General features: G+C 40.3%; 1 protein-coding gene across 1 annotated transcript in view; it reads left to right on the top strand.

The window, feature by feature from the left end:
• AR (androgen receptor) overlaps positions 1 to 16,929 on the top strand; it is a 187,411-nt gene that overhangs the window by 101,337 nt on the left and 69,145 nt on the right. The window contains exon 2 of the mRNA XM_057718446.1: positions 3,616 to 3,767. Within this exon, the coding sequence (XP_057574429.1) occupies positions 3,616 to 3,767 (152 nt within the window). The remainder of the gene's footprint in view (positions 1 to 3,615; positions 3,768 to 16,929) is intronic.

Below are 16,929 nucleotides of genomic sequence, written 5' to 3'. Positions count from 1 at the left end.
TTATGTAGAGAGATGTTAGAAACTCCTGAGGTTTTTCTTTTTTTATTTTGCTCAGTTAATAGCCATACAAAATACATGTAATATGCAAGTTACTTATATAGCATAATAATAAAACAAACACTCATAATCCCCGATTAAGGAAGGAGAACATTAACACTATTTTTGGTTCACTAATTTAACTCCAGGAGCTAGAATAGTGCCTGATGTGTAGCAGGTGCTTAATAAATATTTTTAATGAATGCATAAATCAGTTTGTATCTCCATTCATTATATCATTACCCCCCAGCCTCCCCTCAGGGATAACCACTATTCTATATTTGCATTATTGTGTTTTTTTTTCACATATATTTTCCCAAATTACATATTGTTTACTTTTGCTTCTTTTCAAACTTTATGTAATGGAATCATATTATATGTATGCTTTTATGAGTTATGTCTTTTATGCAACATTAGCTTGTGAGATTCACCTATTTGTAGACATATTCTGTTCCTTGCCATTGCTGAATTGTACTTTATTGAATGAGTATGATATAATTTATTTATCCTTTCTCCTGTCAGTGGATATTTATCATTTCTGCTTCTATAAACAAAGCTGCTATGTCCATTTCTGCACATGCTTCCTGGTACAAATGTGCATGAGTTTCTCTAGAATACAAATCTGGGAGAGAGACTGCAGTTGTAATTTTCCTTTCCAGTGCCAGAAGATCAGTCTGTGAGTCAGAACTGCAAAGTGCCCTTTGTTCACACTAGGCCAGGGTCAGTGGGAATCCTGTCCAGATCACTTTGCCAGAGAGAGGAGGAGGGAGGTAGGCAGAGACTGGCCTGGTAAGGTCAGAAAATATCTCAGGCCTCTAGCCAAAGTGGGTTGTAATTAGGAAAAATTTAAATTCTAAAATTGCCCTCATTCCACCTCCTTTATAGTTACTTTGGTGTGAGGTGTATTTTATTAAATTCATATCTAATAAATAAAATGATTACTTTCTTTGGTCTTTAAGTATTGATAATAAATTTGATTAATTAGATTATTTTAAACAGTTTGTATTGTATTTCAAATCTTAGTATGTACTTTATGCGGGTTCTCATTTTGTTTATCTAATATTTACTTTTCAATCATATAATAATTATTACTGTCATTACCATCATGCATATATATATATATATATGTATATATGTATACCTTGCAAAAAGCATTTCTGTCTTTGAGGTACTTTCTTATCTGTAGCAATATGCACTCTGCTTCATTATATCATCTACTATGTTATTTTATATTTCTTTGCTTCCTGTCTTTCTTCTCTACCAAATAGTAAGTTGCTTAGAGGCAAGGATAATATGTTGATTATCACTATATCCCCAGCACTTAGCCCTGTACCTCCCTGATCCGCAGGGCCAGGTGCTAGGAGTTGAGTTGAATCTATCTAATCTAGACCTTCTATATCATAACATAGTTAGTCATTGGTTACAAATCCACACTTTGTAGTCAGACCTACCTGGGATGGTAACCTGGTATTTCCACTTACTAGAGGAGTGATCTTAAACAAGTTCACTCAATTTCCCTGAGCATCATCTTCCTCTATTACAGTATAGGGATGATAAAGTGCTACCTGACAGGGTTGTTGGGAAGGTTAAATGAGATGATATGTATGAAATAGTCTGGTACATAAAGTACCTTAATGTATGTCCCTCTGATTTTGTTTAAACTGTTTGTATTAGTTACAGAAGTCATAAAATGTAAGAAGAAGATGAGGACAAAAACAAATGAACAACAAAAACCTCTTTGCTTCTTTTCCTTGTTTCACGAATGAGCATGGGGGCACAATTTTTACCCAAGGAAATGATATTTTTAGCCAAAGGAATGCCATTCTTAGTTTTTGGCCCATTTGTACATGGGAAATCAGCTCTTTTCCCGTGGAATTTGTGGCCCTCCTAGTCTTGGTTTGGTGGACACACTCCTGATGGCTTTCCAGTTAAGGTAGGAAAGGGAAGGATTATGGGGAAAAGAGATAGGCCACCATAATCAGCTGCTGGGTTTGCATTTCAGCAGAACTTTCTGAGTGCTTTCTGTTGTACTTGGGATGTGAATAAAGGTGAATATTGGTGTTTTAGAGATAAAGTGTTTGTCAGGTGTAGCCTCAGTGAAAGCCCTCTTTGCTCTTGCCCTGCCAGGGCTTCTCACTGAGCATTGAGGGGAGGATAACCTTTCATACTTTTGAGGGATTCTGATGACTGCTGAGCATGATAACCAAAGAGCCATGGGTAGAAAGTGAAGGTGAGTACTAAGAAGACAATAAGGTAATGGAGATTGTGTTAGATTTAGAGTCAGAGTGTTCTGGGCTTGGTGTCAAATAGTTTTGAGCCTCTCATCTCTGAGTCTGACTTTCTTCATCTGATATAATAATGAGGAAAAAATGTCTCACAAAGTTGTTTTGAGGAGTTAAAATCACCCAACACAGCTAACAGGCTGCCATTAGGGCTTATTTTCCTTCCTTCTTTCCTTAGTAAGAAAGAAGTACTCATAAAAATGCATTGCTGTGGATGAGAGAATATGCAGTTGCCACCTACCTGTGGCAGATTAACCCAAGAAATCACTTAAGTTTTGTTTAATGATTAGACATAGGACTTGGCGGGGGGAAAGGTGGCCTTTGGGTAGTATGAACCATATTCCATTTGTTTAAACTTGAATTAATTACTATGGAAGACTAAGATCTACCTTTCCATTAAGGTTTTAGGATTGGCTTTCTGGTCCTCTCCTTCAGTCCACTTGGAAGTACACAGACACAGATCGTCTTAAAGATAGGCAGTTAAACTAGGTGACCTTTGAAGCTCCATCCTAGCCCAAGGAACCTGAGTATTCTAATGGCTAAGTGTTGAGATGGCTGCCTGATAGATTGCCAGCATCATTGTGCATCATTTCACAGTAAAATCCTCAGGCATATGGATTCTGCTACTTTATGTTATAGAATGGGGGTGGGGGATGTCCATGTGATCTAGATAGACTCCTAAGGAAAGTGAGGGAAAGGAAAAATGATCAAAGAAGACTGGTATGATAATACTAATCATGAGCCCTCACTTCTGTATTCATTTCAAGAGCTTTATATCTCCATTCACACAAGTAATTCAGTAGGATGGGTGATATTATTCCGACTTATAGATGAGAGTGAGGCTCAGAGAACTAGAGCAAAACACATCAAACTGCTTTGATGCTTAGTATGGTTTTACCATAGGTCTCCCTTTGGATAAAGTAAGGTGTTAGGGCTGAGTTCATGCCATTTAATTACTCTGAAATTGTTTCCTTACCACCACCTTAAGTTAAAGACCTTAGCCCCAGGTTTCTGCCTTCATCCTTCCCTCACGTAGACATAGCCCATGAGATTGGCTGATTCCAGAGAACTTCTCAAATCCCTTTGCAGGATCCAAAAGGGCTCTGTCCACATGATAGGAAACCCTACAACCATAATCCCTAGGAGAAGTCCAAGGAAAATTCATCTTCACACTGATTCAGTTAAGCAATAAATAATAATTTACACATGCAGTCATCTCCTGAAGCCTTCAGACTTTTACCCTCCTATTTCTGCCAACCACTGACATGTGTTGCATTGTTCCTCTTACTTTTTTCAGTTTGGAGACTACCAGGGACCATGTTCTGCCAATCGACTATTACTTTCCACCCCAGAAGACCTGCCTGATTTGTGGGGATGAAGCTTCTGGTTGTCACTATGGAGCTCTCACTTGTGGAAGCTGCAAAGTCTTCTTTAAAAGAGCCGCTGAAGGTAAAGGGTCTTGGACACTCACTTCTGTTTCCCTTTCTCCTTTATCTTCTAAAAAGAGACACCAGTCTATCAGGACTCAGGATTTTACCATCTCTGGGACAAGGTCACTGGCAGGGCCAGTTTAAAGAACTTGAAAGCCTAAAAACACCAGTTTTCATACTTGCTTGTCCCCTGGCTTTGGCAGCCTTGGTAGTATAGGCAATGCAGGCCATGAAGGTGGTCCCAGCTGGTGCTTGGAGATTGGTGGATCCTAGGAATGAAAGAAGAATTAATGATTTGAAAAGATTTAATTTCCTCCTTGCTTGTGTTCCCTTCTCCTGCCTAGTGAGGGAAAAAATTGTCCTTATTAGAGAGGTTAGAAGTGGAGAAATCCCAACCGAGTCCCCAGCCTGTTCTCTGTGGTGAATACGAGACTGTTCCTTAGTGAAGGCTTTCTGGCCTCAGCCCCAGAAAGGAAGTGTTCTCACTGCTCAGCAGACCATCAGTCTATGCACCTGCTCCCTCCTGCTGCTGACTGCTTGGTGCCTCTTTGCATTAATAGCTCCGAGGTAGGTAAGGACCGAAAGTGATGAAACACTTTTATTCTCTCCCAGAGACTTGCCCTCAGGCCCTGTCCATTGGTCCAGAACCCTAAGCTAAGTTGCATCTTATATTTAGCTAAGTGGGCTCAAACCCTGGCTCCTTAGTATTATTTAGCCTGCTTAGCCCCCAGAGGTGCTCGGACTACATCTTACAGCAGGAACTCACACTTTCAAACCTCCTATGTATGCTAGTGCCTCCTAGTGCTTCCCATTCTCCCTGGGCTTAAGCCTCCTACCCATCCACTTCATTCCACATCCTGTACTAAGGGATTTCTTCTCAAAGGGACACTGATAAACGGCTTCTAGACAGAGATGCTTTGCTCTAGGAGCAGACCCAGTTGCTAATAAACACCAGTATCTACTCGTGCCTCCACTTTCCACAAAGGAAGTACTTCCTGCCAAGACCTTTTTTCTTCCTTCTCACTGGCCTAGAAGTTTTGAGTTCCAAGTCAGAACCAAAACAGACAGTCTTTCCTTAATAAAGGCTACAATCCCTGAGGACAGTCTTGAAAGTGGCAGGTATATAGGCCACACCTTTCAGCAGGAATGTGATGACACCCACCAAAAGACAACAGAAGCACCACAGAGTTCTTGGTATCTAGAGAAAAGGTAGAAAGTGTGTGCCCTTTAACTGATCTCCCTATTGATAGCCAATTAGATTGATGATTATCTTTTCACCATTTTGGCCAGGTTGGAGGAATACCTATAAAATGGAAAGCTATTTTGTTTTCTTCCAGTCCCCCAGGCAACAAGGAAACAGCTAACATTTAGTATTAATGAAGACATGCTGCATGTTCCACCCAGAGCCCTGAGTGGCACATTGCTACTGCTTACACTGGGCAGTATGAAGTCCAGGGCCCCAGTGCCTGGGCGTAGGCACTTTGGAAGGAGACAGAGAGCAATGCCTTCCTTTCTTAAGAGTACTCACAAAAGAATGGTTGTAAGAAAAGGAAATCAGGAGTAGCTCCAAAGACTTCAGATCACCCCAACTTCTCCAGTGAGAACCTGTCTCTTCCCCATACCCTGTCATCAGGTAGGCCTTATCTATAGAGCAGAGAATGAACCACAGCACCCATCTGAAGCTAATGTGTCAGTAAGCCCAGGCACCACAGTAATAGCAGCCATATCAGATGGGAAAAGAGTTCAAGAAAGCATGCAAAAAAGCAAATTCAATAGTCAGATAGATTAGATTGTATTTGATGCTGCCTCTGGGTTTTACAAATCTGGGTCATGATATTGCTGTTTTTGGAAAACAGTGGAAATGATCAACCATATTGTGAAAGGGAAGATTTTGCTGTCATAACATATCCCACATGGGAGCTTTCTGAAGAAGTTAGGGCTGAAGGAGGGAGGCAGGCAGAAGGGCAGCTGGCAAGGCTGCCTGGGAGGAGCTCTGCTATTATGTGGATCTTGGACTATTTGAGAACAAAGAAGCTGGGGGGAGGGGTAATCACTCAAATTACTGGGCACTTGAAAATCCAACAAGGTCTCAAAATTCTTCAGACCCTAGAATCACTTGTTAGGGAAATTTGGTAATATTTTCTTTGAGAAAATAAGCCTCTGTGAGCTCATGGAGCCAAATTCTCTAAACTGCTTGAAATATTAAAATCTCCAGTGGATTCATTGCAAAACTATGGAGCCCATTGGTTCCTTTGGAACGTGAACCCCAGGTTCCAGTCTTGAGCCCTTTGAGGGACAGGAAAAGGTGGTTTAAAAAAAACATGAAATGAAGCAAAAAAATATTATTGGTGTTTTCTTTCACCTCCCATCTGTAAAGCTTGGTGGCTGGAGTTTACTGCCATTATTATCTCTATTTGAAGGCAGGGGGGCTGTCTTATTACCTGCAGAGGACATTTATTGATTTTTTTTTTCATTTTTACAATGCATCTTTGTTGCCCAAATGGCCTTTCTGAAGGTGATTCTGAATCTGCCTTGTTCAAACTTGGAATTCCACCTGTCTTGGAGGGAGTGGGAGCACAAATCTTTTCTTCTTCATTTGTTTGTCATTGTCAGTTAACTCAGACAGAGTATTCAGAGTGTTGATTACCACTTTATTCATGGTTTCAGAAATCGCTGGACTGGGCACAGGTACAAGACTTAAAAGCCTGGCACGTCAGACAGAAATCCATTTCTAGCTTTGGTAGTTCATAAACCATGAGGCTTTAATGCTGTCATTGGTGCAAGGCTCAGCACAGAGTCGATTGTAATCTAGCCAGGTTTTCCTGTTTGAGGAGGAAGAAGAGAAGAGCACACATTTTCTCATTGTCAGTAATGCTGGGAGTTTGGGGTGAGGGTGCGGCTAGTCAGGGAAGGATCTGCATATTTTGAGATTAAAAAATAATGGTAATAGGCCAAGGGGGTAAAAAGCATTAAAATCTGCTTCATGGAAACTTAGTGAAAGAATGTTCTGTTTTGTTTTGTTTTGTGTATGTGCATGTATGTCCAGTTCAGTGGATGGTCTGTGGGTTCAAAACAGGCATGTAGAGAATCAGCTAGTGGTGGCTGGGTAGAATGAGTGAGGAGGTGAAAGGAGAAGGCATGTTGGATGCTATCAAAAAGACCAGGAAGTCAAAGAAATGTGATATCCATGAGCAAGGTAGGGGCTCAGAGGAGGTTTAGTTGTGTGACATCGGATAAGAAATTTTCCCCCTTTGGACCTCAATTTTCCCTGTCTATAGAATAAAGGAGTTAAACTAGATACTTTTAAAATGCCTTTTCAGCTTAGACTTTTTGTGACAATTCTACAGGTTCCAAACACCATCACTGTTATTTCAGCAAACACACGTGCATTTATACGTGTATGCACATTTGGTTTTGTTTTCCTAGAAGATGGTGAATCCTAGCTCCCATTCTCTTAAAAAAATCAAGCTTCAGATAAGAATAGAGCCAACTGAGAGAGTGCACTGTGGATGGGCTGGGTTAAAAGTCAGGACTCTGAAATTCCCTCTTCTCCCAGCATTATGACCATGGCTGGATAACTTCCTTTCTTTTCCATTTTCTCATCTGGAAAATCAGGATATGAATCCTCATCTCTACCTCATCATGTTTCAAAGAGGGTTAATTAATTCATCATGTGCATTTTGTGCTCAAGAATTTACTATTTTTCAGACATTTTCTAGTAAAGCATTGGAGATTGTACATCCATTTGTTTTGTACACATGGAGCACTGTTTGGTACACATCATAAAACAGAAACTGTAGTTTACATTCTGAACTCAAAGAATTACACCATCCTCACTGATGTTTACAATATGTCCCAATTTAGTATCCTTGGCAAATTTTATGTAAGTATGGCTTTGATTCTTTCTCTTGCCCCAGGTTTTTGTGAGGGAAGAAATGTAAGTGAACCCTCATTGAACTCTTTCTGTCCTTTAAATCTACTCTTTCCCACCTCAACTCATGTGGAATTGAATGTTACTTCTTGTTTGGAGTCCTGCAGAGAGTTTTTGGTACATATAAGTCTCCTCTTCACTCCCTGACTTTTGGAGTAATATTTCCCAGGGGCAAGTTAACTATGCTAGAAGGATCTACTAGCAACTTCAACAGAGCCTTAATCAGGTATTTTTGGCCAAGAAGTTGACTGATCCTGATTGCACAAGGCCTAGAGATATTTTCACAAAGCTCCTATTATCTTTTATCTGCCTGTTTTTCTTAAATATCACAGCTGGACTTAAGATTAGGGGTTAGCAAACTTTTTTTTGTAAAGGGCCAGATAGTAAATATTTTAGACTTTGTGGCCTATATGGTCTCTGACTATAATGTTCAGCTCTGCCTTTGTAGAATGAAAGCAGCCCTAGACAAAACTAATGGGTACTCCAGTAAAACTTTAGGGGCACTGAAATTTATATTTCATTTAATTTTCACATGCCTTTAAATACTATTTTTTGATTTTTTTTCAAGCATTTAAAATCTAAAAATCATTCTGAGTTCTTGAGCCACACAAAAACAAGCAACACTTTGGATTTGACTGGTGAATTGTAGTTTGCTTGGTCACTCCTGTGCTTACAAATCTGCATAGTAAATTTTGCTCTTTCCGGTTTCCTGGTGTCTTAGTAACTCTCTAGATTATCTAATTTTAAACATTTTTATGAGTTGGCCAGTTGTACACCTTGCTTGCCTAGAATGCCTGGTCTGGTGGCATCTAGGTCCTGAGGTTTTTTTCACTAAACAGGAGAAAAATAAATCTAGGAATGCTAGAAGAGGATACCTTTTTTCTGATGATCTTGTAGGTCACTCACCCCTGCAATATGCAGAGGAGAAGTTGAAAATATTCTACATGTTTTTTTAGACTTCTGTACTGTAACCATGTGGATAACTATAAAATATACATGAATGAGTTTTGCCAGATGCCACATATACCCCAGATGGTAAAGAGGAAGGGCTTTGGGGACTATCTGGTACTAAGTGTTATGGAAAAGCTCTCTGTCTCACAGAAAGCAGGGCCCTGGTGGCCAGTTGAGTTATGAATCTATCATATATTTCCCCATGATTCTTTGTCTTTACACATTTGCTAGCTTAATTCTGGTCCTCCTTATAACAAGACTAGACCACAGGCCTGCAGAAGAAACAATTTAGCTCTGTAACTCATTCCAGTTGATGCCCACCCAAGTCTCTTACTGGAGCCCAATTTGGGAGCCATGTCAAGAATTTGCCATTACTGGCCTATAGTGCCCTGGGGTTGCTTATTTATAGCATGTGCATGTTATGAAGCAATGATTAACAAGAAATTTCTGTGTCACTTGCAAGATATTCTGAGTCCATTGTCTCCCTCCACCTTGCCTTATTATTCCCCAGTGTGTTATCCATATACTGCAGCCAGAAGCTTTTTTAATCCCTCACAGAATCTCTTGATAATTGTGAAACTCTGGGTGGTAGATTTTAACAATTGGCTGCTATTGCAAGGGTGTTAGACTCACTTTTTCTTCAGAGGTAGAAGTTATTTCTTCTTTCTCTGGTCTCTAGTCTAGTCCCATAGCAAGAAATACACTGTCCCTCATAATAACTGAATTCTGGGAGAAGCCATTATTTCAAAAAAACAATCTCTTCAGTTTTAATAGCTGTGTGTGCATACTTCTGGAACCTATTATTCAGGTGTTCATACTCCTTCTCTTCATGGCTAGGCAACTTCTCTCAGCATTCCAAGGAGGCAGGTAAGCTTTCTATCTGCCAGAAGAGAGCACAGAGAAGGAAACTTCCTCCTATCCAGAAAAGGAAACTGAGATTTGGAGGTGAATGATTCTTTATAAAGGGAGCAAGGAGATTAAAATTCTCAGTCCATTTTCTTCCAGCCCATGTCTTGACTCCTAATGCATCCCACTGGAATCACCACAGCTTCTGGCTAGATTGGTGCCTGTATTGTACTGAGTACTTCATAAGAACAGGCCTGGTGGTAATCTACTCGTGTATTCAATCAGTATACATTTTCTGGGTGCTTACTACACATGAGATATTAGGCTCACGTACTCAAGATACAGAGCCTGCCTAAAGTAGCTTAGGGATCATAACCCTGGACACCTTTAAATTTCTTCAGTGGATGAAGAGCCATCATATCCAATTTCCATTTTAACGTCCCAACCACCTGGAACAGAAGGGGAGGTCATCCTCTTGATTTGCCATGTAAGAAAACAGGTTTTGTCAGTTAATCAATAGGTAGTAAGTGGAATATCTGGATTTAAACCCAGGTCTTCTGGGTTCAATGCTAGCAGTCACTCTCTTACAGCACAGCTACCCCTCAAATATAGAAACATGCTAACCTAAAGCAAAAAGAAACTGCAATGCCTAGGCAAACAAGAAAGACAACAGTGAAGAGAAACAACAGAGTCACAAATGAAGGAAATTAAGAACAACTTAAGTATTGTGGGGAGAAACCAAGGAGCCAATGAGTAGCACTAACATCACAGGGAGCTTTTGTCCTTAAAAAGCCCCAGATACTTAAAACAGCTGGTGGTTCACCAGAAACTCTTCATTCGGTAGGGCTAGGGACATGTGAGTAATAGTGCTTCCACCAACTCTTATTCTTCAGAAGGAAAGTTATAATTCTGATGAAACCAGGCTTGGTAGCTCTTAATTCATTCTCATCACACAACCACAGAACAAGAAGCATGATTTAACACCTGTGCTCATGAGAATTTTACTCCTCATCACCAAGCTAAAGGAAGAACTCAGAGACAGGGTGTATGGATACAAATGGTAGAATCGTGGTTCCTTGACTCTTTGCGTTCAGCCTTCTCAGAGTAGTGTGCCACAGAATGTTTTCCATGAGGCCAGGAGCAAGAGAACTCCATTCCCCTCCTCTTTGGTGTCATAAACCAGAAAATATTGTCTTTCAGGACAGAGCTAAAATTCGAGGCAAAATATTGTTCTCTTTTATCAGGGTTTTAAAATTTGTATTATCCTTCCTATCCTGGGACACCTCATAGTGTGAACGAACCGTGATTTCACTGTGTTACATGGATGTGAGACCTGGAGACTGTGGACCTCTGACAGGTCCATAAGTTAGATAAGCACATTTCTATAGTGCCATGTTGACAAGTTCCTTCACTTCCTGGGCAGTTGATTCAGCCATGAGCTATTTAATGAAAATACTTAAAAGATTTGCAGTGCTTGGAATCACAGGATCTTTACATACTAATCTGTTAAAATTTGAAGGAAGGGAACTTAGAAATCTAAAAATTTGATAAAGCCATTTTATAGATGAGGAAACTGAAGCCCAGAGAGAGGAATTGACTTTCCCAGGTTCATAGAACATATAAACGGCAGAAATGAGGGCCTCCCAGCCATTTCTTGTTTCTTGTCTGAAGGGTTCTCCAGCCTCACAGCTGATCAGCAGAGCTTCAGAGATTGTTGCCTTGGAACCTCCAAGAATTATGTGAGGCAACATAATAAACCTTTATCTTGACTGCAGGGATATCTAAAATGGCTATTTGATGACTGGCACTTTCCCCAGGTAGCATCCACTTATTCAACAAATAGTGCTTACTTATTGTGTACACTAGATCTATACCAGACACTGGGATAAGAGATAACAAAAACTAGTCATTGGACACTCAGTATGTATTAGTTGCTTTGTAGACATTTTCTCATTCAGTCGTCACAATAACCCTATGATGTAGGTGTTATCATTAGCCCCATTTGCAAACGAGGGAATGTAGGCACAGAAGAGTTAAAGTGATTTGCCCAAAGTCATATAACTCATTCATGGCTGTGGAGTGAATATGACACAGAGTTTCCAACATAATAGAGTGAGATAAGTGCTGTACTAGAAGTAAGTACACAATCCACTGAGCAGATAGATTAAGAGAATGAGTTATTTTACCTGGAATGTTTAAGAAGGCTTCACAGAGAAGTTAAGGGTTGATCTAGGCCTTCAGGGATGTATAATAGTTTGCCAGGTACAAAACACAGTAATTGAACTTCAAGAAGATGGAACAGACTGACCAAAGACAGGGCTGCATGAAAGCAAGATGCTTGTTTAAGGAACACTCTAGAGTCCGGAGGTGGTTGAGGGGAACCTCCTCAGATGCAGCAGGTCCCTTGACTGGCCTTCAGTTGGCCTTTATGCCTGCACTCCCCACCCCGTTGCTGAGCTGTACATCATTGTCCTACTCTATCCTCTGGGCTTTTTGAAAGCACGCTGCTATCTAGGTAGTGGTATAAGATGCAGTGCAGGAGCACCAAATGGGGCTCTGGTTCTGCCATTGACTTATCATGTGGTCTTAGGTATATCTCAGTCCTTCTTTTCACTTCAAAATCTCCATCTAAATAATAAAAGGATTGAACTAAATGATCTTGAATATTTTAGCAATAAATCTATAACAACCTAAATCTCTAACAACACATCTCTAAAATTTTATAGATACTCCAAATGTTTCTATTGGCCGGTGGTTTACTTTATATGCATCAGCCTTGAAAAATAGACCTGAATCCAATCCTTAGATCCAAGACTTAATAGATATGGGGCCTTGAACAAGTCACTTAACTTCTTTGTGCCTCTGTAAGGATAGTAATAAGTCACAAGGTTGTTGTAAGAACTAAATGATATGTAACACAGCTCCAGTGCCCAATAAGTTTTGGTTTCTTCTACTGGAATGAAGCCTTGGTCATTGTCACACATATGCTTATGGTGTCCCCTGAGTAGCAGAAAGGAGAGGTGGCAGGTAATACTTATGGTAGTTCCCTGGTAAAGAAGGCCTTGGGTTGGTGTAAGATTCTCAAACAACCACTTATCTTCAACATTTTTATAAGCATTTGTATAAGAACATAGCAAAGGCCATTCTCTTCTTCCTTCCTCTTTGCCTCCCTGGGCACTATGAGTAACATTCCCCAGAAAGCCCAGCAAGCATGTGTTCATTGCCTTTCTTGAGTTTTGGGATTTAGACTTGAAGGTGTCAGAGCTCTCTGTGTATCTTTGTCTGCAACAAGATTTGTCTGACCTCTCTGGTAAATTCAAATTCACAGCCACAGGCCAGGAGAAGCTAACAGGGATCATAAATTATCCTCCACATTCTTCAGCCATTGGTTTCCCTCATCCAGCCAGAGGCGTGTCTTAAAAGTATGTTGGGGCCAGATTCAATAGAAACCTGAGCCAGCACCTGTGTAAATAAAATTTGAAGGCTTATTTTCCTGCAGCCAGATGGATATTTTTTAAAACCAAGCTGGATTATATTTTATCTAGAGTACTGTCTCCTACATTCTTAGTGCTTTGAACCCCTTGGAGGAATATGGTATGGTTGTAGTGTTATTGTTTTGTTTATTATTTGTGAGGGAGGGGCATTTCTTTAAAAAATTGGATAATGCCTTGGTATGGCCTGTGACTTTACTGTGTATAAAATGAAACTGGTGATGTACTGTCATTCATTCTGCTTCCCATAGATTGGCTTTATATCCCTCCATCCACACCTGCTCTTTAGTTTTGATCCTTTTAAAAACCAGCCAACCCAAACCACCATGTAGCATACTACTTATCTCTAATCCTAACTGAATCACCTTCAGATCTTGTCCAAAACCCTATATGGGGAAGGGAGGTTAGCACCTTGCCTAGGGCCCCCAGGGCCCATCGGTAAGTGGATATCCAGTCCTTGAGGTCCCTTAGCTCTGCTCAGCTTCAAAATACAGAGTCCTTCATTTGTGTTGCTTATGATTAAAGCCCTCCTACTTTCCATTGTCCTACAAGGCCTCTTCTGCCACCCCACCTCTATAGCTTCCATGGCTCCCCAGAAACTCCTCTGTAACCCATGGCACTCAGAAAGAGATTTTCTTGTCTCTTTTGCAATTTCATAAGGACTAGCCAGCAAGTTTAGGTTCAGATTATACTTCCATGGGAGCAGAGATAGATGCAGAAAACAATAGAAAGGGGTATGGAGATGTGGAATGATTTCTCACCTACCTAGTGAGCCCTACAAAAAAAAGTGTTCTCTACTTGGAAGCCCTATTGATATAAGCATAAAAGACTTGATTTGAACCCAACATTTGTTGACTCTGTTATCTTGGGAAAATGACATGTCCTTCCTGAGCCTTAGTTTTCTCACTTGTAAAATTGGGATAATGATGACCACCAGAGAAATTCTAAGGATTACATGAGATAAGGCAACTAGAAGTTTTCTTACATAGTGCCAGACTTTTGAAAAAGTGAACCAAACACTGTCGACAATGCCTCTTAATGTGTAAGTGAGAAATCAGCTCCATGTCAGATTTCAGCATGTTTCCAGGGGTCCCATGGTTTCACTGTAAAAATGCAAGTATAAATTAAATAATTCACCTGTTGCTATTTACATGGATAGTTTGATAGTAATTATTTTTAGACATATGGCATATTTCAGACATAATTCAGACTGTAATAGTTTTGCAGCTTTGCAGATATATTTATTCCCAAGTACCAAAGACCTAAAAGGAGTTAGCTAGAGCTATGAGGGGTAGCACAGAGGTAGGCAACTCAGGGCTCCCTAGGACCGGTCTCCTAGTTAGAGGGAGCTCTGGACTATAGCCATTTGTATTCATATAGTCTAGTGTCAGGGAAGAAGAGCTGGAGGTGAGTAGCTTTCACTCACTCATTTTTTTAAACACGCATGTATTGTATGATGCCCTGTGTGGGCCCAGAGATGAGTGTGAGATGTCCCTGTCCTCAGGAAGCTTCTAGTCTGGTGGACATGCCCTCCAAAGTCAGCTACAGTTTTACACTACACAGGGTATTAAAGCACAGCAGAAGCAGTGTGATGGGACAGGGGAGAGAAAAATCTACAGGCATAACTCCCCATACCCAAGGACAACCCTGACCAAGGCTGGCACAGTTTGAGGGAACTGTTTCCATGAGCAGGTCTGGATGCTTTATTAACAATAACAAAAAATACTGATGATGATAATTATAACAACTAATATTTACAGAACAGTTTCTATGTGTTAGACGCTACACTAAGTGCTTACTTAATCTTCACGATGTTATGAGGTAGTAGATACTCTTACTACCCTTATTTTAAAAATGGGGAAACTGAGGCTAGAGGATTAAGAGAACAGGAAGGGAACTAATTCATCTTAGTTCAACAAACATTCAGCATCTATTATATGCCAGGCCTGTGCTAAGTGCTAGGGAGAAAGAGAGGAGTAAAACATACTTTCAGTCCAAGGGGAGAAAACAAATAAGTGCACAATGAGGCTAATATATTCCAGGCCTTCTCCTTGATGCTGTAAACTCAGTGATGAATGACACACAGTCCTTCTTGCAAAGATCTCAACATTTATCGGGGGATATCAGCTTGGAAACAAAAATTATATACTGCTGTGAGAAGTATCATAAGAGAGATAAGTGCAAAATGAGACAGATTGTGCAGCAAATGATTGGTTTAAGTCAAAGCCCAAAAGAAGCAATGTTATTAAGAATAATAGAGAAACTGATTGATTTTAAACAACCCCCAAATAAAAAAGTGTTATCTAATTTTATTCAAGCTTGATCAATTGTTTTCCATTTTTAATTCTGTCCCTAAAATGGATGATCAGTATTGTTTCCATGGAAGGATGACAAAATACTGCAGGGGGCTGCACTAAAATATATAAACTATCCCATTATCCCATCGCATGCCCATTTTCCCTTTCCTCAACTTTACTCAGGCTACCTCCCTCTACCTCAAGTGCTTTTTCTTAAGTCCCACCTTCCTTCAAGGCCTCATTCAAGTGCCCACTTCTCCATGAAGCCTCCACCCCATCAAGAGGCATCCCCCTCTCCTGTACTCCCACAGCACTTCATGGGTGCCTCTCTTGTGGTTCTTACCACTCCCTGCTTTATCTTTTAGTGACATACTTACCCGTCTTTTTCCCTCTACTAGACTGAGTTCCTTAGTGGAAGATTCACTTTGTTGAAACCATGATTTTATTTTAAATTCATTGGAATTCTCTTCTGGATTGTATTGGTACCTAGTGGGCCTTACCCTTCAATCTTAAGCATGTGGAATTACAGCACCTATCTGAAGATTTACACTGTCTACTAATGGCTTTTTAAAAAGTCCACTACCTTAATATAACAATGACTAAAATGTGTCTTCATTTCTTTTAGGTCTTACCCTCATGCATACATAATGTATAGAGTCACAGTTTCTTTTTTTTTTTTTCAACTCAGGCCTCTATTGTTAGATGTTTAGATTTTTTACATGTACTTAGGTTGCATTCATGTACATTACTTTTACTCTTTTTCTTTATAAAATTTCCTTAGGACCATTTCCACCAATGGAAATACTGGATCAGAAGCAGGGGTTGGGGATGAAAGCATGTGATGGGCAGATCTTTAGAAATGGTAGGTACATTCAAGGAATGGAAGGAGACAGATGACTGTATAGATAGCCAAAATAAGGTGTTATGATTTAAGAATTTATGAAGAGCACCTCTGTTTGAAAGTATCTTGCCACACGTGATCTGTCACAGGGTCTGAAACTCTCACCATATGTGGGACTGTTTTGGAAAACTGCTTCCTGAGACACATTCAGCCAATTATCAGGAAATACTATTGGGACATAGGTTGTCAGTATGTTCTTTGGCAGAATTTTGGAGGATAGGATCACCAGTCTCATAAATTTTGAAAGGAATAGGGATTCAGGACAGGTTCTGAACATAAGGTGCTTATCTAGAATAGGAAGCTTTAGAGATAGAGCATCAAAGTGGTAAGCTCTGAGGAGCCAGGGGTCAAATTAAGGCATTGAGCATTTGGTAGGATGAAAGGACAGAAGGGAAAGAGGGAAGCAGAGGAAGAGTTGTGGAGAGAGATGAACGTTTTTCACTTACTTAACAGGGCTTGGAATTGTGGGTTTGTGTTTGGTTTGTGAGATCACTTTGTACTAGGGAGAGATAAATGAGTTCTGGGCAACCAATAGGTAACTTTAGATGGATTTGTAGGGGCCAAGGCCTAAGGGGACACCCAGGTCCAAGCCAGTTTCTATGGAATTCAGAAAACCATGAGGCATTTGAATATCAGAAACCTATCAGGGCAGTATGGCAGACTCAGCACATACAAGTAAGTTCACACCTGTCATCTCACAGGATTAAGACTACTGATGCAGGATAGAGGTCAGCTGCCACTGCCCTCTGTGATGGGCAGATATT

This window comes from Hippopotamus amphibius, chromosome X (genome assembly GCF_030028045.1).
Source record: "Hippopotamus amphibius kiboko isolate mHipAmp2 chromosome X, mHipAmp2.hap2, whole genome shotgun sequence".
Classification (NCBI taxonomy): domain Eukaryota; kingdom Metazoa; phylum Chordata; class Mammalia; order Artiodactyla; family Hippopotamidae; genus Hippopotamus; species Hippopotamus amphibius.
The sequence above is the reverse complement of the archived record's forward strand: the minus strand, read 5'-3'. Positions and strand labels throughout refer to the sequence as shown.